We start from the raw sequence: 18,453 nt of genomic DNA, 5'->3' as shown, positions 1-18,453 counted from the left end.
TCGCGATTCCTGTTTATGCTCTTGTTTCCTCTCAGGAGGCCTCACATATTGCTGACGACTATTTCCATTCGCTGTTCGTTTTGTCGTGCATGGCATCAGCCAACCGGCCTAGATCGAGTCTATAGTCTCGTTCCCCAAGGCCTTTCTCCAGAGTTTGGTGAAGAAGGGTCTGGCTGCATGCATCCACTAGCTTTCGTCCTGTGTACCGTTTCAAATTTCCAAAAAAGGACATCTCATTCTGTTTCGATGGCATATCGCCCAATGCCAGCTCCCTTACTAAGCAAAAGAAGAAGTAATCCTACTGTCGGGGCTTTTGTTTTTTTTTAGGGGTCCAGAACGCTGAGTCGAAGAATCTCGACGGGACTGCATACATGCCGCTTTTCTTAAATGTTGAAACTATCATCCGAGGTAATGCCCAAGTTTCGCCATGCCCAAGAAGAGAAGAGAAGTACTATTTCTTCGCGGTTACAATAGCTGTGAAATGCTAATAAAGTGTTCAAGATTGAGTGGGCTTTTTCTCTGTCGCATCGTTAAGTAAATCTATAGCTCGTCTTCTAATTCTGGGAGTGGAAATTTTGAACGGGAGTTAGATAGGTAGAGGAAGTAAAGAAACAACTGAAGGAACTGAAGTAAGCGAATTAACGACGTGATAGGCTCGTATCCAGCCAGTTATACATGCGTGAGCCTGGATATGGCGGTATATTTGTGTCAATAACAGGCTGGAAACACTGCTTGTTTGTGGGGCGTGGATAAGGCGTGGATGGGCGTAGGTTATTGCGTCGGCCAATAAGCAGCGAGCTTCGCCAAACTGGGCTGCAGTCTCTGATTGACGTCTTTCCCAACACTTACAATGACGTCTATTTATCACATGACTCTAAGTGACCAATCAGAGACTGCAGCCAAGTTTGGGGAAGCCAGCTGCTTATTAGCCGACGCCATAGCAACCCACGCCTTATATCCACGTCCCACAAACAAGCAGCCTGCATGTTATCCAGGCTCACGCAAGTAAGAGCCGCCATAGCAGGCTCCTAAGGAAGGGAAGGAAGCGAAAGAATTGAAGGAAGTTAGAGAAATAAAAGAAGGAAGTGAAGGAAGCGAAGGAAGCGAAGGAAGTGAAGGAAGTTATGATATGCAGATCATGCAAATATAAAGACATTAGCGCGGCAGCCGCCGCTCAGACGGGGGGATCAGTACGCCAACGCAGCTTGGCTCATTTGATTCAGCAGTGGTAAAACAATTGGACATAGTATAGGGGCTAGTCTATTAATTACTGCACACGTAAAGGGGACTACTAGCGTTATAGTGAAGTAGGCGATAACATCGATGTGTTTACAAATGGAGATTCAGTATGACTTCCACTCCCGTCATCTGTTAATTTGTACAGAATAATCAACTTACATCAAAGAAAGCCCTATATAGGCGAGGTTCGCTTTCAGTTCCTCACATGCCGCATCGAAAGTCTAGCGGCAGCAGTGAGCAAGATAGCTAAAATGCTACAGACGCTTTTCTTTCTCGTCCTTTCTCTCAACGCAGTTTCTGCGTCTCACGGCATTCGAGGTAAGAATAGAGAACGCCCAGCTTCAGCATTTGAAAATTTCATTTGTTAGGTTTCGCGCCTAAGAACAAAACTTCCATCGGCCGCGCTCCACGCATTAATCATTCGTGCTTGACGCTGGCATTGGATCCACAATTCCAGCCTGGAATACACAGCATTCAGCCTTCGACCTCGTCATCCGCGTTTTCTGTAAAGCAGCTCGGTTTTCTGTTGAGAATTTTTGCAACGTATGTTCTAGACGTACTGTCTCGCAGACGGGTGGACTCTGATTATGAAAGTGAACGGCAATTCGATAAAATTCACATACGATAGCAGTCTATGGGGAGACTCACAAGTCTACAATCCGGAAAAGGTCGACTTGGACGACACCGAAGCCAAACTCGAATCGTATTACACAGTACCTTTTGACGAAGTTCTTCTTCTATTGAAAACGGGAGAAACGCTGAACGAACTGGTCTTGGATCAGCCTGCCGCTTCTATGAAAGATCTCATGAGCAATGACGAGCATCATCCTACTGATCTTGGCCGATCAGCTTGGAAGACTCTAGTTCCAGACTCTTCTCTTCAGCGCAATTGCAACAGGGTATGGATTTTAATGTGCATATGCAGATTTCTACATTATGGTTGCTTTCATAGGAAGGATTCAACTGCCGCTCAGAACTTGCTGGTAGTAGGGGCCGCGTGAGAATTGGGATACTTGGCAACAATGAGAATAACTGTAAATCTGCTGACTCTTGGCTCGGAATTGGCGGCTTTGTTGGCAACCAGTGCTTGCCAGGTGCATCAAACAATACTTGTGGAAACGTTGCCGCATGCGGTGCAGACAACGGCAACAAAAACATAGTCTCCATTGGATATGTTTTTGTTCGTTGACAGCCTTTGGGTTACTTATGTATCCATTCGCTGCGAAAACAAAGTTGGTGTCTTTCTTGCAGTTTGCTGGGCAGTAGTGCGATTCTGCTGTGCGTCTGTCTTGTATGCAACTAGCTGCTGTGCTTTTTGTTGTTGAGGTAATCAAAGTCTTGCATTCAGTTGTTGCTCTCTCTTACGCGAAGGCTGGTTTGTTGACGTTCTGTCGTCATTCGCTGCCGGTGAGTACCAGAATTATACATTAGGGTACATGGTGCAGACACACTTTGCAGATAGAGGACGGCATCAATAACCCGTACTTAATTAATTAAAAGGCCCACACACCCTCTTCTCTTTATACGCAACACAACTACGCATCCGCGTAAGGAGATTGCGACGCTTCTTTGACGGGAATCCGCTGGTTGCTCTGTGCGACGGTTTTCAATTAAGGATCACGCTGGATGCTGCTGCTGGCGCTGAGTAGACCTGTATGGTCGCTTTGGTACCTCTTCCGGCGACGGCGTTGAATTCTAGTTGGAATGCATACCCTAATTTGCTTGCATATGTGCATGCCTGTTGCGACACAAATCCTGACGTCTATGTATATGTTACACAACTACGGCGAATGGGATACGCTATTTAGAGCACGAGGGGCGGGGTTGTGGCCCGAGGCGAAGCCGAGGGCCAGACCCCCGCCCGAGTGGTCTAAATAGCGTATCCCACGAGCGTTAGTAGTTGTGTAATTAGCTTATGTAATGGGACGCGATTGCGAGCCCATCAGGAGCGCGAATTCGAACGCGATCTGCTACTTTTAACCCGGATGAGTGGTGTATCGGCCGGAAGAGTGGTGTATAGACCGGAAGAGTGGGATAACCGAGATACACCACTCTAATGAGCGCTCCTGATTGGCTCGCAGTCACGTGCCGTTATATAACTATCTGGACATCGTACGACTGGGTGCATGTGGTAGATGGCGCTGCAGGCCTGACGTCTGTGTCCCATTAAGATTCTTTATGCCAAAGCGATAGATCTGAGCTCCAAACACAAAGGAGGCCCTCGTGTGAGAATCCGCGTTCTCCGTGAAAGCGGCCATACGTTCGGCTTTTTTGTTGAGCTGGAACCCGATTGTGGCCAAGGGACTTCTTCCTAACATCGTGAATGAAAGGTTTTGCTTTTGTTTCTCCGTAGGAGGTCTCACCTTTCCAACCTGTACTTCCGTTGGTACTTTGTCTTGTTGTCACGTCGCATTTCGCTTGACAATCGCCTTCTCTGTGTAAAAATCGAAAAGAAAGCGAAAAGCAAAAATGAGTCAAAGCGCGCTAAATAACCGGCATTGATTCATTTAATTGACACATGTTACATGCAACGTCCAAGCCAGCCCGCCACTCAGAAACTCTCCAGGGGTATCAAAAAGGCCTGCAGAACGAGTGACGACCATGCTCGGCTCATCCGGCCATGCTCCACTGCCTCTCGTCTAGTTTCATTGAGCTATATCAACACCGACATCAACGGAGCAAAATGTGCTCGGTCCTCTAAGGAGACATGACGAAAGCGTTCTTACCTAAGTGCATCGTCGCATGAATAGCTTGCTCCGAATCGATACGAGAAACATAACAAAACCCGTCTCTACCAATGAAAAATTTATGACCAAAAAAACAATCAACGTCACGCGACAAAGAAACGCAAGCGAACCTGATCGTTCGTTTATTGAAAGATGTACACGTAAAACTGAGCTATGAGGATTCCTAGTTTCTCGAGCCCCAGACCCTCTATCAACGATCGACCTAAGATGGCCACTTCTACAATCGACCATACTGCTGCGCTTTCGTGAAGAACATAAACGACCAATGACGCGTAATGGTACAAATAGATGAAACGATACCGAATTGTTTTCTCGTCTCTTACGCAGCCGGACGGATTGAATAGAAGGCCTTGAACGGCCCAAAAGCGCGATAAACGTAGCCGACATGAGGTGGATCGATTCACGCCATCTATATCGAGAGCATGCAGAGAATCATGCTTAAAATCGACGCACCGCGACCCGTCCCGTTCGATTGTAGTTTGACAACAGATATAGACTATGCTGTTCATAAACCAAACAATACCTCGCCGCTCTTGTGGTGAGGATAAGATGTTAGCGTCTGCAATACGATTTTGAGCTTCTATAAACAAATTAGGGCCTCGTCAAGTTGTGTGAGAATCTTACGTTTTCTCCGTGAAAGCAGCCATAGATTTGGAACCTTTTGGTTTTTTGAATGCCGATTGTGCATTTTGAATGCCGATTGTGCAGATAGGACTTCTTCCTGAAATCGCGATTCGAGTTTTTGCTCTTGTTTCTTCCCAGAAGGCCTCACATTGCTGACGACTATCTCCGCTTGCTGTTCGTCTTGTCTAGGCGATGATTTCGCTTAGGCATCGCCTTTCTTCGTCAAAATCGAAAGAAAACCAAAAGAAGAAACGAAGAAGGAAATGTTCAAAAGCGCGCTAAATAACCTGCATTGATTCATTAACTACAGTCGTCTCACGGAATTTTGTTTGCTAGAAATAAAAAGCAGCAAAAATTACACAAAAAATTTGCCTCGTCTATGCCAGCCAGTCCGCCAGCCTACAGTAGCCCCTGCATGGCTGCATCGACTAGCTATCCCAGTGTGTACCAAAAAAAATTTGCGAAAACATACTGGAAAAACTCAAAAGAGCAACTACAAAAAGGTCGAAGAACGATAACAAATAACGCCAAAAAGGGAGAAATCTCTATTGATTTCCAAAAAGAACATCGTGTTCTGTTTCGATGGCATATCGCCCAATGCCAGCTCCCATCCCAAGCAATTGAAGAAGTAATCCTACTGTCGGCGCTTTTGTCTGTTTTTTTCCAGAGCTCCAGAACGCTCAGTCGAAGAATCTCGACGAGACTGCCGCTTTTCTTAATGTTGAAACGATCATCCGAGGTAATACCCAAGGCAAAACTCATTCTTTCCCAATCTGCTCCGTTGACGGCTGCGCAGGCTCTAAACAGATGGTCGGACACCAGCTCTTTATCGGCAGGAAATAGTCCTAAAACGAAAAAATAATAGTAAAAATTTGAAGAGAACGTTTCGGCATACCTGGAGCGCAACGTTTCCCAGGTACAATTATCACCAAGTCTTTGACACAACAAAAAATATCTCCTTCCGGTCGCGCAGAAAAGATTCTGTCATCAAAACAGTCGCCAGTGACTTTTGATCTACTTCACGTGACGAGTAAATGGCCGCGTCTTCGCTGAGTTGTTGGAGATGAGAACTGTCCAAATAGAACCAGTTGACAATAACTCCTGGGCTCCTTTCGTCGCACACTTGAGCGATCATTGATTTTAGTTCGTCGAGGAACTCCTTCGCCACCGTTTCACATTGGTCTCTGCTCGACCATTGAACGATGACGTCAATGCAATAGCGTCCCTTCTTCAAGCCCATTGTGAGGAGACACTGGATCACTTTGCTACCGGCGATTTTCACTAACTTGACGCCGTCCTTCCAAGCTTTGTGGCTTACGTTTGGAATGTGATAGCAACGACATTAAAGAATTACGAACGAAGACGGCGAGATGATGTCGTTGGAGCGGGTACACTCGTATCGTTGCCCACGATACACGTCCATCGAGCAATCTTTACACCAAACGTCGGCAGGAATCGCATCGTCAAGAAGAGCTGTAATCTGATACACTCCAGCTTGCCTTCTACTGGATAGCACAGTTCCAGGTACAGAAGAACTTCAATTGCGTCGTCGGCTAACACAACAAACGGAGATGGAGCGCCATTTCGCTTAAGATAACTTATAAACATTCGTAGAGCTGACGCGATGTCTTCTTTTGACGCCTTGCCTGAGTTTTCACGAGGCATGCCGAAAACAAATTTGGAAGGAGCGAGAAGAGGACCGAACACAAATTTGACGACCAAGATTGATAATCTAAATGTGAAAATGTAATACAAAACAAATTAAAGACAAATTAACATACTATTCCGCAGGAGTCGAGATACTCAACAGCTACTTTTTTCTCGTCCTCAGCCAATTTGATGCCAACTTCTTCAGCGACCCACTTCTCAAACTCATCAGCCGCCAAGAAATATGCCAATGGGCTCCTTCTCCTGCCATCAGGAAGAGTAAAATGGTTTTCAATGGCTTGGCATAGTTTGGGAACATCGTCAGCTTTCTAGTGCCAAGAAATGATTGCGTCAATTTTAGTCTTCTATTTTCAGTACCTCAAGGATCTCTTCGCGAATTTTTTCAGTACTTTTCGGCAGACGTTCATGCGCTTTGAATGGCTCTTGCTGCAATCCATTTTAAACATGTGTGAAATTTGAAACGTACCTTCAAATTCTTCCTGAAGACATTGCCCGACTTCTTTCAGAAATCTTATTTCAAGTTCTTCGTTCTCATTAAAAGCAATGAGATTAAAGATTACGACAAGGGAAATGCGTGACTTTGAGTGAGTCAGAAGCGTTCGCATCGCAGCCTTAGAAAACGCACACCAATACAGTCCTTCTTTTAGAAGACGACGAACCGTATCTGGATAAATCTTTTCTTGAATCGGAAGAACAAGGCAGAAAATTGTATTGGTCTTTTGAAAGAAGAGACCGTGTGCGCTGTGGAATGTCGGCTGGGCACCGAAGTCCCACGTCGATCCTTTGCCTACTCCCGGAATTTGACAGTTGTAAATTGCAACGCCGTGTGTACGATCTTCTTCTTTGGGTGGGGGACAACCAAGTTGGAGAAGAGAATTGACGAACGTCGTCTTTCCCGCCATTTCATCTCCAACAACGCAGACTTTCATCGAATCAGGACGAACCATTTCTCGTTGTTGAAGAACAGAAAATCGGGCGGCATCCTATTACACTAAATACGTACGGAAACCGAATGAAAATGACGGCGTACGTAATACTGTCGAAGGAGAGCTCTCCTTTCACCGTTGGATGCCACCTGATGAGGCGCCTTCCCAAACTAAAGATCAAGTTCATAAATCTTTCTAGTTTTAAACAAAAAATGTCACCTTGTCTTGGCACGTGATGTCAACACCCTTCTCAATCAATAGATCAATAATTGTCTTGTCTACCTTGTAATAGCTCTGTGAAACTATATGCAAGGCATTCTGTTTGTTCTGCAAAGATTTGCATAAATAACGAACAAAATCAATAATGAAAATTATGACTCGCCTTATCTGTGGCAGAAACATTGGCTCCTAATTAAATTAGTTGATGAATTACGAAAAAAGAAAAACGAAGTTCAAATTCGTACAAAAAGGGTGTTCTTCCGCCCTAAAACGTATTTCTCGCCCAAACTATGTGCAACATAAATAATTGCCACCTTATCAACAGAATTGATATCAATGCCTTTTGTAATAACAAGATATTCAAGAACATCTTTCATTTTGTCATCTTCGCACATGAAGTCGTTAGTGATGGCATAAAACAAAGCCGTCTTCCCTTCCTGAAAAAATAGACAGTTGTTCACCGACTTTGTAGCAAATGAACAACATCATACGTGATCATTTGCTTGACAGTCAGCTCCCTGGTCAGCTCCTTTTTGATCCAAGTAGCGAACTTTCTTGGAACGATCGACGGTACTAGAACACGCATACATGAAAGGCGTTATGCCGAACTGAAGAGATGAAGTAAGAATAAAAGTGTCACAAGTGACGCCTTCTAACCTTGTTGACGCTATTGATAGCGGCATTGTGTTTTACGAGCCATTCCACTCCAAAAACGCTCCCAAGATGCAGAGGAGTGTTCTTATACTACATACTGTAATATAATATTGCACATGTAGCAAAGAAGAGCACATCAGTTATCACATTATTGATGGAGTTGACGCTTAGTCCCTTTTCATTCACAAGATAATGAAAAATCTTATGAGCCTTTTCAGAAGACAAGAATTCATTAGAAGCTGCCCAAACCTATTACCAGTCAATCAATCAATCAATCAAAGTTATTGGTAGCACAGTGTTGATAGCAATTCTGTTACAATGTCATGTGATGACAAATTGTAGCCGAGTTCTTCAAGATAGAGCATTTTCTCCATTGTGTGAACTGAATTCGCACAGGCAAAAGAATAAGGCGTACGTCCATTCTAAACAAGAGTGATGGTAGATGAGTAAGGAACCCTTTAAATCGATTTCAAATCATACTCTGCTGACTCTAAGGTTAACTTTTGCACCGTGACGGACGAGCCATTGAACGCCAAATATACTTCCCCACTCACAGGCGTAGTGAAGTGGGCGGAGTGTATCAAACTGCATGCCCGTAGCATATATCTAACCAATCCAAAACGTACATGTATTTATATAATACCCCTTCTGGTGCAATATCAATGTGTTGATTTTTGTGCTTAATTAAGCGCACAGCTGAGCCAATCATCGGCTTCTTTTTCCGTCTCAAACTGCCTTCCCGCCACATAGTGAAGTAATGACAAGCCACGATCAAACTAACGAAAAAGAGATGTGCAGCTTAGAACCAGGAACGAGAGATCGAACGCGATACCTCCTCAAATCGAGATCTCTTTTCCGGAGAAAGAATATGACACAATTTATCGTGATTCCTCTTCTCAATTAGCCCGGCCAATCGATCAAGGGCAGAAGATACCGGTATACTTTTCGAGTTCCTTCCGACGTACCCTCTGTCAAAGACGGTAAGCTAATAACAATGTTTTTCGCTCCATGATAGCATACACGCCACAGTCGCTCGAGCTCCACGTCTTCTCTCGAGGAGAACGAACCCATCGCAACATAGAAGGACAAGAATGACAAACGCATGCGCACTCAGTGATATTTATTCCCCTATGACCAATCAATGCCCGCGTTTTAGATAGATGATTTATGTAAGTACGCACTTTCTATACGGCGTCTGATTCTCTGCCGCCGTGCTCGCCGGGACTCGGCACAGATCAACTGAGACGACCGGCGCCGATATATACTTGTACAGTACGTTGATCACAATTGCGACGAAGGGCAATTATTATTGGAGAAAGCAACAACGTAGCCGTGCAGTTCCCGGCATCTAAATCAGAGCGAGGAAACGGGAAATCTAATCGACGCACCGCTCTTCAAATTTAGTTTCACAAAATATGGTTTGGCAAAACCGGACAAGTGTTCAAGTTGATTTGGTGAGGATAACCACGTACGTAGGAGGTGTTCATCCATGACTGTGATGTCGTGATAACGACGGCAGAAAGCGAGACATCCCTTGTGATGGAGGCGAACGCATTTTCTATACTAATCGCAACACTTAATTCATATGTAATAATTAATTTATTAAATTTCATTAATTATTGGACGACCAACTTGAAGTCCCGGACCGGGGCCCGGCGTCTTATTCGTTTTTCAATTTGAATATCGAAGGACTCAGACCGCGAGAGCTCGCTATCCGTGCTATTCATAACGAACCTACAGAACGCGTTATTTGTCAGACAGAAGTGCCAAACATCGTTCTCGTTACGTAATCCCTATCGACGGCGCAGAGAATCACGCCGTCGGGCATCGTGTAGCCGTAGCCCAAGGCCTCTCCTAACCCCCTAAACTTCTCCCTGGGAGAGAAGCTGGAGACCTGGGAATTACGAACGCTGCGCTGGACGCTGGACGGACGCATGGGCGAGCGTCAGCGTCAGCGTTCTATACTGTGAACGCTATTGACGCTGACGCTGTACGGACGCAAGCCTAGCGTTAGCTAATGTGAACGGGCCTTAATTAAGGCGAAGACATGGCCTAGCGGAGACTAGCATTAAAAGAACTTCGAAAAAGGAGCACGATCGAGTAAGACTTAGAGACATACGGTATTTGACCGAATAAACGCCGGGCGTCTATTTCCTTCCGGCGGGTCAAACTCAAACCTTTTTTGTTCCTTGTGCCCTAATTCTTGCAAATGTGCATACAATAGTTTGATGTTTAGCGAGACCCGGCGTTTATTTGAGCCCGGCTTTAAATCGGTCAAATACGGTACCCATCGCCCAAAACAGATCAGTAGAAGCTAAGAGACAAATTCACGCGATTCTCCGAGAAAGAAAACGCACAAGGGCAGAGGAAAGGACCAAAAAACGATTGGGCACAGTTCTGAAAGCCCGTATAAGAATGGGAATAACCGTTTCAAACATCTGATCTAAAAAAGAGAGACGATTATCCGTAAAGCCGCGTCTTTGAATAAAAAAAAGGACATTTGTAGTAGTTAATGGCAAGCACGAAAAGTAACAATACAAGTAATTCCGCACCAAGCGACGCTGCGCCCAAGGGCCTAACACCAGGCCTATCTTTCCTTCTCCACGAAATGCACCTTTCACCATTCTTTTTGCAACGCACTCGCTATAAGCGCGCGACTCTTGAATTCGTTCTAATACGGCCAAACACTCGTCTGCACCCGGCCTCGCGCTCGGATCCTCCTCAATCAGTCGAAGACACATCTGCTTCACGTCAGGATAAGTCACTTTCAACGCCTGTTTAATTCGACGATTCGCAACCGGATGCTGTCCAATCATCAATTCAATCACAGTAACACCCAAGCTGTAGACGTCGGCCATCTTCGTGTTGTGCACAAGGCAACCTTTTCGTTCCGGAGCCAAATATTCGGGACTTAGCGGACCTGCCGAGACTAAGACTTTGGCAAAGCGAGCCGCGCCCAAATCGCAAATGTTTGCCTCCATAAGTGACGACACGACAACATTCCTTGATCGAATGTCTCCGTGAAAAATAACGTCGTGTCCGAGCTCATGAAGATAGCTGATTCCAGCTGTCATCCCCGACGCAAGATCGATTTGTTCCCTTAAACAGAGTGGCTGCTTGCAACGATCAGATGCTTCAATGACGTCAGACAGAGAGCCTTCGAGAAGCTCGGTAACGATTCGAATTGGCGTACCGTTCACAATCGTTACGCCGTATAAGAAAACGATGTTGAAATGACGGGCTCGAGTGCCTATGGCGATCTCCTGTTTGAAGAGATCGAGGTTGTACTCGCTGTTGAGACATTCGAAGAACGTTTTCACTGCGACGGGACATCCGCGCCAGTAGCCAACTTTTACCTCTAAATAAAAGCGAGTACCGTATTAGCATATAGCATATTACTTAGGGTGCGCTCTCTTATGCGTAGATAAGTCTTAGCGTGAAATGAGAGAGTGTTCTACAAATTGTGATATAGTTGTAAATGCACGTTCCGTGACTTCTTGGCGCATTTGTGCAGCAAAAAATGTAAAGCACAGTAGTTGTATATGCGTTCGCGCCCAAGATATCATTTTGCAGGAACTTACCTCCGTAGGCGCCTCCTCCAAGCCGAAATGTGGTCATCTTGACGTCAGCTAAAGGAATGTGAAGAAGTTCGTCCTGCTCCTTCGCACAGTTCAGTCGTTTCTCTTTTTTCCTGACAAAGAGCTCGTAATTCGGCTACAGTGCCTTCACAGCGGTCAGCTTTAAAATAAAAGTTTAACTCGGTTGTACAAATAAAGGAAGAGTTGCTTACCACGCTCCTTTGCCGTTTGGGCTGAAGCCTGGGCCTCTTCGGCCTCTCTTCGTGCAACTAATGATTTTTATTCAGGTCGATAACGTCATTGCACAAATGTAATACCAATAAGAGCCTCATTATCTTCTTGTGACCAAGCGAGAAGACGCCTAGAAAATGATTCAAGTTTCTCTTCATCTTCTTTTATCCCTGAAGCCCGAATTGTTGTAATCAATTCCTAGGTACAGAACATCGTTCCATGAAATTTCTATCGGAAGATCGTGGACCTCCAAATGGTCATTTTTTTTTCTGACTTTCTCCTTTTTTCTCGAGCAATCTTGCAAAGAAAGAAACACAAAGAGATACATATTGTCAAACCAGCTTGGCTAGCAAAACTTTACGGCGCGTATTCTCTCCCATAGTGTATAGTAAAAGCTACTACGATTTTTTCAGAGTCTCTCGTGTAATTGGTACACTACAGATCCTAGTGCGGAAACTAACAGGGATATTTATGGCTGTATGCCTAAAGATATGTGCAATCGGCGTGAGTGCACGTCCCACTACTCACTTAAAGTATTCGTCTTTTTCCGCGTTTAGCGCCGGCGCCGGCCTCGGTGATTCTTGTGGCACTGGGGGCCGCTGAGGCGGATACTGATATCTATGCCGCGGCGGAGGATAATCCGGTGACGGCGCCGCCCTGGTAGCCTTGATAGCCGGGATAGGAACCCTGCGGCGGAGCTCCTCCATACGTAGGCGCGACGGGATAGGGAGCATAGGGATTCGTCTGATAGTAGCTCCCCTGTGGAGGCGGTGCTTGACCGTAGCCGAGCGGCGCCTGCGGAGCGTAGGCCGGAGGCGGAGCAGATGCGGCCTGAGGAGGTGGAGGTGCCGCGGCGGCGACGGGTTGGGGTTGTTGCTGCCGGGGCGGCGGTCTCTCGGGGGGTTTTCTCGGCGTCGGTCTGGGCGCTTCTCTCGGTGCCGGTCTCGGTGGAGGGTCCCTTGGCGCCGGTTGTGGCGCTTCTCTGGACAGAGGAGGAGGAGGAGGGTCGGACTTTGCCAGCACTCTCTGCAGCTCTCTGGGCAAAGGGGGGAGAAAGAGAGAAAAAATACCATCGTGCAGTGAAAGTTCTAATAACTACAACAGAAACTCGTTTGGTTTGGCCAAAGACTACGCGTATTCTAAAATCTTTTCATAATGCAGAAGAAGCTTATTCTAAACTGAGTTCCAATACTAAGGTAATTTATGACTGGCTATATCTGTAAATATCACGTGCCAATACTCACTTGACGTAGTCGTCTTTCTCCGTGTTTCGAGCGAAGATCAGGTCGCTCACTTTCGACTGGGACTTGAGAAGCAGTCGCGTCAAATCGCCGTATAACTAAAGAACGCCCACATACGATTAATCAAACCATCGCATTACATTAATAATCTACAGTACCTTAGCTCCTTCTTGAAGATTCTCTTTCAGTTCCATAAAAGCGTCGTGAGCGGCGGCCAAGTCCTTGAGAACGCCTTCCCTAGCGCTGGCGGCTCCGCCTCCGGAAATAAAACGCTGATGAGCCGCCTAAAAAGACTTTGAAACTAGAAATAAATTCATTATTATATTGGCATCCCACATTGATGCTTTCAACGAGAGTTTGCTGCTGGGCTACGCTGTCGGCAACTTGCTGTTGCAATGGACCGTACGTCTCGCTGAGCTGGGCTTCGGAGATGCTTTCGTCTGCGACAGTTTGATCTGCTTCCAGAGCCGACATAAATCGCGCCGCTGCAAGAAGATAAATAATTGACATAATAATTCCCCTACGATCATACGTATACGTACATATATCGACTGTGGCGTCGCGAAGAGACGCTTCAATCGTCTCACGCGGAGCCTTCAGACTATTGACTCGTTCCATCAAACCCTTCAACTCGGCAACCACCTAATGAAGAACAATAACAAAATGATCATGTGACGATAGAAAATGACAAACCCTCGAATCCGACGAGCCGCCAGACGATCTCTTGGGAACGGACTGGATCAATTCCGCCTAACAAATCAATAATTAATTGTACACGTGACATTGTCACATTAATTAATTAATACTACTCACTTCCGATTTGCTGAGAAGCGTCATGCCGTTCACGTGGGTATCGTACTTTGCTCGCACGATTCCGTCGGCTTGCGTGGCGCTTGTTAGTATTGCGTCATACTTTGCAATCTCCGCTCGATGTTCTTTGAAGAGATCGGCCGAAGGACGACGCTGCCATTCATCCCGAAATCTCTCCCTCATGGCCGTGTCGCCTTGCTCCTCCTCAGCCATCATACGACTCGTCTAAAATAAATAAATAAATAATAAATTAATTACCTCGCCGGTTCGCTCTTCGTTTTCCTAACCTCGGTGAGAACTCCTTTGGTTCTCTGCTGCAATTCGGGCAGCTCTCGCAGAAGCGACGTCACCCGATCGACAACTCCACTGCTGCGAACGGCCTCGGCTTTCCCCAGAAGCGAAGCCGGAAGCTCGTCGCCCGATGTATCTTCGATGGCCGCAGGCAAATTAAGACTCGACAAATTCCTAATAAAAAGCGAGAATATTCACTAGACATGCATATCGGCGTCTTACCCGTTCAACATTTGAGTGGCCGCTCTCAGTTTTCCAACTTCCGCCTGCACGAGTGCCTCTCGCTGCGACTCGTATCGCGCCACGGCGTCGTGAATCGTCTTTGGAACGATTCTGGCTACCAGATCCAGACTCTTCGCTGACGCGGGAAAGGCGAGCGGTGTCGCCTTGACGAGGGCCGCTCGACCGATGGGATTAATATGATGGGAAGCCGGAATCAATTCGTTGTAGATGACGTTGTTGTCCTTTTCGGCTTGGGATAACTCTCGACCGATCCGATTGAGAACATCCTAGATTATTTATTCCGTGATTATTTATTAGATGTTACTAGCTTAAATCCAACTTACCCCAGGACGAAAGAACGTTTTTCCTTCCTTAGCAGCGTCCTTCACGGAGCCGTAAGCTAAAAACCCCTATCACGCTCAAAAGACATACACGCCTATTGATCTTTACCTTATATCTTGCAATAGATTCACCGTGTTTGGCATTGCTTTTGCATTCCTGCGCCTGATGAAATTCTGCCATGCCCAAGAAGTACCATTTCTTCGCAGTTACAATTGCTTTAAAATGCTAATAAAGTGTTCTAGATTGATTAGCCTTTTTCTTTGGCGCATCGCATACTATGTCCTATTGCTTTGCCACTGCTGGATCAGCAATGAGCCAAGCTGCGTTGGCGTACAAATCCCCCGTCTGAGCGGCGACTGTAGCGTAAATAGAATTCTTCATCTGATCTATACATCATAGAAATAATAACTTACTTCTAATGATTTATTGATTTTTTCTCTTTACCCAATATCATCTTGTGATAAAGACTCTCCTGAGCTTGAGCGAGCATAACTGCGGACAGAGCATAGAGGCTCTTGGAACTCAGATCGGACAGCGGAAAATATCGAGAGTAGATAAGATCCTTCACGTGACGAAAAATGCCAGCAGCACTCTAGAAATAAATTTGTTTTATTATTTAGAATCATTATCAACCAAATAAAATTATCATAGTTTTACCTGAAACTGTGTGCAGGCCGCGTCCAGTCCTTCCCTGCTTTCAGGGTCCTGGGCCTTCGCTATTTGACTATACAAAGCTGCTATGTTGAATAGAACGTTGATTCTCTCAAAAGCACTGCTATAAAGAGCTGAAAGTAGAATAAAATAAAATGAAAGTCTGAAAATCTGATTTTATCTACAGGAATCCATCTCATACATATTGCCGTCTTCACAAACGCGGCGTACCACGTGAATTTTAATCGCACCTATAATAGCGCCAAGCAAAGACTTCTGACGCGACACAAACCGACGTAAGTGAGCACAACTTACGCCACTCTCCGATATAGGCAATTTGGCTTCCAAAGCTGATAGCTGTATGTAGTATCTACGAGAGAAAAACGTAGCATAAGTGTCAATTAAAGGAGGCCCGTGCAGAATACTCCGTACGACTTACTTAAAAAGTAGCTCAAGGCTCGATTCGTGACGATCGAGAGTTCGGAACACGGCCGATTTGCGCATTTTTGCGAATTCCTCAACGGCGCTTCGATTTTCGTCTGTGAACGACGTGCCCAACGTCGTCGCGAAAAACTTCTCGATCGGTTCTGACACGTCGACGACGTCTGACTTCTTCAAAGGAACAGAAATGAAAACAATTCGATCCATGGGGACTCTATTATCTCTGATGGAGACAAAGAGAACACCGTCGTCTTTCACGTGATACCGCGGCCTAATTAACATACGGAAAGAATTAAATTATATGACGTAAAAGAAGAAGGAAAAAATATAATCAGTAACAATGAATATCACAGAAACATAAAAAAATTAACTCTGCACAATGCGACGCGGCGCCCAAGGCCCTAAAACCAGACTCACCTTACCTTCTCCGTGAAACTTTCCCTTCACCATTCTTTTTGCAAAGCACTCGTTATAAGCGCGTGACTCTTGAATTCGTTCCAATACGGCCATACACCCGTCTCCACCCGGCCTCGCGCTCGGATCCTTTTCAATCAGTCGAAGACACATCTGCCGCACGTGAGGATGTGCCACTTTCAACGCCTGTTCAATTCGACGACTCACAACCGGATGCTGTCCAATCATCAATTCAATCACAGTAACACCCAAGCTGTACACGTCGGCCATCTTCGTGTTGGGCATACCTTTTTCCGGGCTTCGTTCTGGAGCTAGATATTCGGCGCTTAACGGACCTGCCGAGAGTGAGACTTGGGCAAAGCGAGCCGCGCCCAAATCGCAAATTTTCGCCTCCATAAGTGACGTCACGACAACATTTGTTGATCGAACGTCTCCGTGCAAAATACCGTTGGGTCCCAGCTGATGAAGATAGCTGATTCCGGCTGTCATCCCCGACGCCAGATCGATTTGCTCCCTTAGAGAGAGCGGCTCCTTGCAACAAATAGATGCCTTGATGACGTCAGACAAAGAGCCTTCAAGAAGCTCGGTGATGATTCGAAGCGGCGTACCGTTCACCGTCGTTACGCCGTATAGGAAGACAATGTTGAAATGACGAGCTCGAGTGCCGATGGTAATCTCCTGTTTGAAGAGATTGAGGTAGTACTCGGTGTCGAGACAATTGAAGAACGTTTTCACTGCAACGGGACATCCACGCCAATAGCCAACTTTTACCTCTACGTGGAAACAAGTACCGTGTTAGCATACGTATAGTCTGGCATATGGCGAACGTGCTTTGACAACAAGAACACAATGTATATACGTGCGTGCATGTACAGTAGTTTGAACATACCTCCGTAGGCGCCTCCTCCAAGCTCAATTTTGGTCATCTTGACGTCAGCTAAAGGAATGCGAAGAAGGTCGTCCTGCTCTTCCGCACTGCTTAGACGGCTCTCTTTCTCCTGACATAGAGCTCGTAATTCGGCTACGGTGCCTTCACGGCGGTCGGCTGCAAAATAAAATTCGACCTGGTTGTACAACAAAAGGAAGAGTTGCTTACCACGTTCCTGCGCCAATTGGGCCAAAGCCAGTGCCTCGTCGGCCTTTCTTCGCGCAACTATAAAGAATTCATTCAGGTTACGTCATTTCACGTATATCATACCAATGAGAGCTTTCTCCGCTTCTTGTGACCGAGCGAGAAGACGCCTAGAAAACGCTTTAAGGCGTTTCACTGCTTCTTCTTTTCCTGCTAAAGCACGAATCATTGTCATTGACTCCTAGGCACAGTACGTCATTCCATGCAAATTCGATCGGAAGCTCGCTATAAACAAACCCTTTCTTGAACGGAATTATCGGTGCTCGACTAAAGAAAATAAGAAATTAATTGCCCTCGTGACTTTTATAATTATTATACAGCACTTACTTCTGATTTGCTGAGAATCGTCATGCCGTTCACGTGGGTATCGTACTTTGCTCTCACGATTCCATCGGCTTGCGTTGCGTTTGCTAGTATAGCCTCGTACTTCGCAATCTCGGCTCGGTGTTCTTTGAAAAGATCAGCCGAAGGACGACGCGTCCATTTATCCTGAAATCTCTCTCTCATCGCCGTGTCGCCTTGCTCCACTTCAGCCATCATACGAATCGTCTATAATGAATCATTACACTCACTGGTTTGCTCCTAATTTAGAACCTCGGTGAGCACTCCTCTGTTTCTCTGCTGCAATTCGGGCAGCTCCCGCAGAAGCGACGTCACCCAGTCGACACCTCCACTGCGACGAACTGCCTCGGCTTTGGCCAGCAGCAAAGCCGGAAGCTCGTCGCCCCACGTGTCTTTGATAGCCGCACGCAAATTGAGACTCGACAAAGTCCTAATAAAAAAAGAGTGACGCGTAAGAATATTCTGCCTACAATAGACATCGGCGTCCTACCCGTTGAACGTTTGAGTGGCCTCCCTAAGTTTTCCGACAGCCGCCTGCACGAGTGCCTCTCGCTGCGACTCGTACCGCGCCACGGCGTCCTGAATCGTCTTTGGAACGATTCCGGCGAACAGACCCGGACTCTTTGATGACGCGGGAAAGGCGAGCGGCGTCGCCTTGGCGAGGGCCGCTCGACCGATCGG

The 18,453-nt window shown here is 46.1% G+C and overlaps 5 protein-coding genes and 1 long non-coding RNA gene across 10 annotated transcripts; 1 reads left to right on the top strand and 5 right to left on the bottom strand.

The window, feature by feature from the left end:
- The first annotated feature begins 1,225 nt into the window (after positions 1–1,225).
- Positions 1,226–2,586, top strand: LOC136193617 (uncharacterized). Its single transcript, XM_065982536.1, has 4 exons — positions 1,226–1,557; positions 1,608–1,744; positions 1,794–2,138; positions 2,192–2,586. The coding sequence occupies exons 1-4, from the start codon at positions 1,491–1,493 to the stop codon at positions 2,426–2,428; spliced, it is 786 nt and encodes a 261-aa protein (XP_065838608.1). The 5' UTR covers positions 1,226–1,490; the 3' UTR covers positions 2,429–2,586.
- Positions 2,587–3,085: 499 nt separating this feature from the next.
- LOC136193618 (uncharacterized) lies at positions 3,086–4,880 on the bottom strand. 2 transcript variants are annotated; one of them, XR_010671396.1, is made up of 8 exons: positions 4,759–4,880; positions 4,611–4,707; positions 4,510–4,566; positions 4,287–4,395; positions 4,097–4,221; positions 3,966–4,030; positions 3,603–3,892; positions 3,086–3,550 (listed from the first exon to the last, which is right to left on the bottom strand). It is a non-coding gene; the product is annotated as an uncharacterized lncRNA (long non-coding RNA). The 2 variants fall into 2 exon arrangements; XR_010671395.1 differs by having other exon boundaries at positions 4,097–4,395.
- Positions 4,881–4,902: 22 nt separating this feature from the next.
- Positions 4,903–9,171, bottom strand: LOC136193616 (ankyrin repeat, PH and SEC7 domain containing protein secG-like). Of its 4 annotated transcripts, none has more exons than XM_065982535.1 (17): positions 9,098–9,171; positions 8,910–9,045; positions 8,721–8,853; positions 8,558–8,662; positions 8,395–8,499; positions 8,225–8,326; positions 8,081–8,174; positions 7,915–8,031; positions 7,738–7,860; positions 7,587–7,688; positions 7,424–7,531; positions 7,309–7,374; positions 6,745–7,261; positions 6,636–6,688; positions 6,392–6,586; positions 5,506–6,342; positions 4,903–5,455 (listed from the first exon to the last, which is right to left on the bottom strand). In XM_065982535.1, exons 13-16 carry the CDS (start codon positions 7,223–7,225, stop codon positions 6,265–6,267), a joined length of 807 nt encoding a protein of 268 aa, XP_065838607.1. In that variant the 5' UTR covers positions 7,226–7,261; positions 7,309–7,374; positions 7,424–7,531; positions 7,587–7,688; positions 7,738–7,860; positions 7,915–8,031; positions 8,081–8,174; positions 8,225–8,326; positions 8,395–8,499; positions 8,558–8,662; positions 8,721–8,853; positions 8,910–9,045; positions 9,098–9,171; the 3' UTR covers positions 4,903–5,455; positions 5,506–6,264. The 4 variants fall into 4 exon arrangements, with proteins under 4 accessions (XP_065838607.1, XP_065838604.1, XP_065838605.1 ...); XM_065982532.1 differs by having other exon boundaries at positions 6,636–6,704; positions 8,081–8,167; XM_065982533.1 differs by having other exon boundaries at positions 8,081–8,167.
- Positions 9,172–10,326: 1,155 nt separating this feature from the next.
- LOC136193984 (probable serine/threonine-protein kinase DDB_G0281745) lies at positions 10,327–11,695 on the bottom strand. Its single transcript, XM_065982994.1, has 4 exons — positions 11,659–11,695; positions 10,692–11,435; positions 10,461–10,520; positions 10,327–10,391 (listed from the first exon to the last, which is right to left on the bottom strand). The coding sequence occupies exons 1-4, from the start codon at positions 11,693–11,695 to the stop codon at positions 10,327–10,329; spliced, it is 906 nt and encodes a 301-aa protein (XP_065839066.1).
- On the bottom strand, positions 10,488–16,445 carry LOC136193536 (programmed cell death 6-interacting protein-like). The gene is given in 23 exon segments (XM_065982450.1): positions 10,488–11,435; positions 11,659–11,815; positions 11,868–11,924; positions 11,973–12,084; positions 12,134–12,183; positions 12,415–12,922; positions 13,131–13,225; positions 13,286–13,411; positions 13,464–13,612; positions 13,670–13,769; positions 13,821–13,877; positions 13,941–14,162; positions 14,225–14,402; positions 14,451–14,737; positions 14,795–14,860; positions 14,901–15,017; positions 15,069–15,178; positions 15,237–15,384; positions 15,450–15,577; positions 15,646–15,694; positions 15,759–15,813; positions 15,883–16,155; positions 16,307–16,445. Coding segments are annotated over 17 exon segments (2,514 nt in total). The 5' UTR covers positions 16,092–16,155; positions 16,307–16,445; the 3' UTR covers positions 10,488–11,435; positions 11,659–11,815; positions 11,868–11,924; positions 11,973–12,084; positions 12,134–12,183; positions 12,415–12,504.
- Positions 16,188–18,155, bottom strand: LOC136193535 (probable serine/threonine-protein kinase DDB_G0281745). Its single transcript, XM_065982449.1, has 7 exons — positions 18,025–18,155; positions 17,758–17,979; positions 17,668–17,697; positions 17,497–17,611; positions 17,395–17,451; positions 17,188–17,343; positions 16,188–17,071 (listed from the first exon to the last, which is right to left on the bottom strand). Exons 2-7 carry the CDS (start codon positions 17,968–17,970, stop codon positions 16,251–16,253), a joined length of 1,392 nt encoding a protein of 463 aa, XP_065838521.1. The 5' UTR covers positions 17,971–17,979; positions 18,025–18,155; the 3' UTR covers positions 16,188–16,250.
- Between the last annotated feature and the right edge of the window lie 298 nt (positions 18,156–18,453).

Source organism: Oscarella lobularis, chromosome 12, assembly GCF_947507565.1.
Source record: "Oscarella lobularis chromosome 12, ooOscLobu1.1, whole genome shotgun sequence".
Lineage (NCBI taxonomy): Eukaryota > Metazoa > Porifera > Homoscleromorpha > Homosclerophorida > Oscarellidae > Oscarella > Oscarella lobularis.
This window is presented reverse-complemented; position numbering and strand designations above follow the sequence as displayed.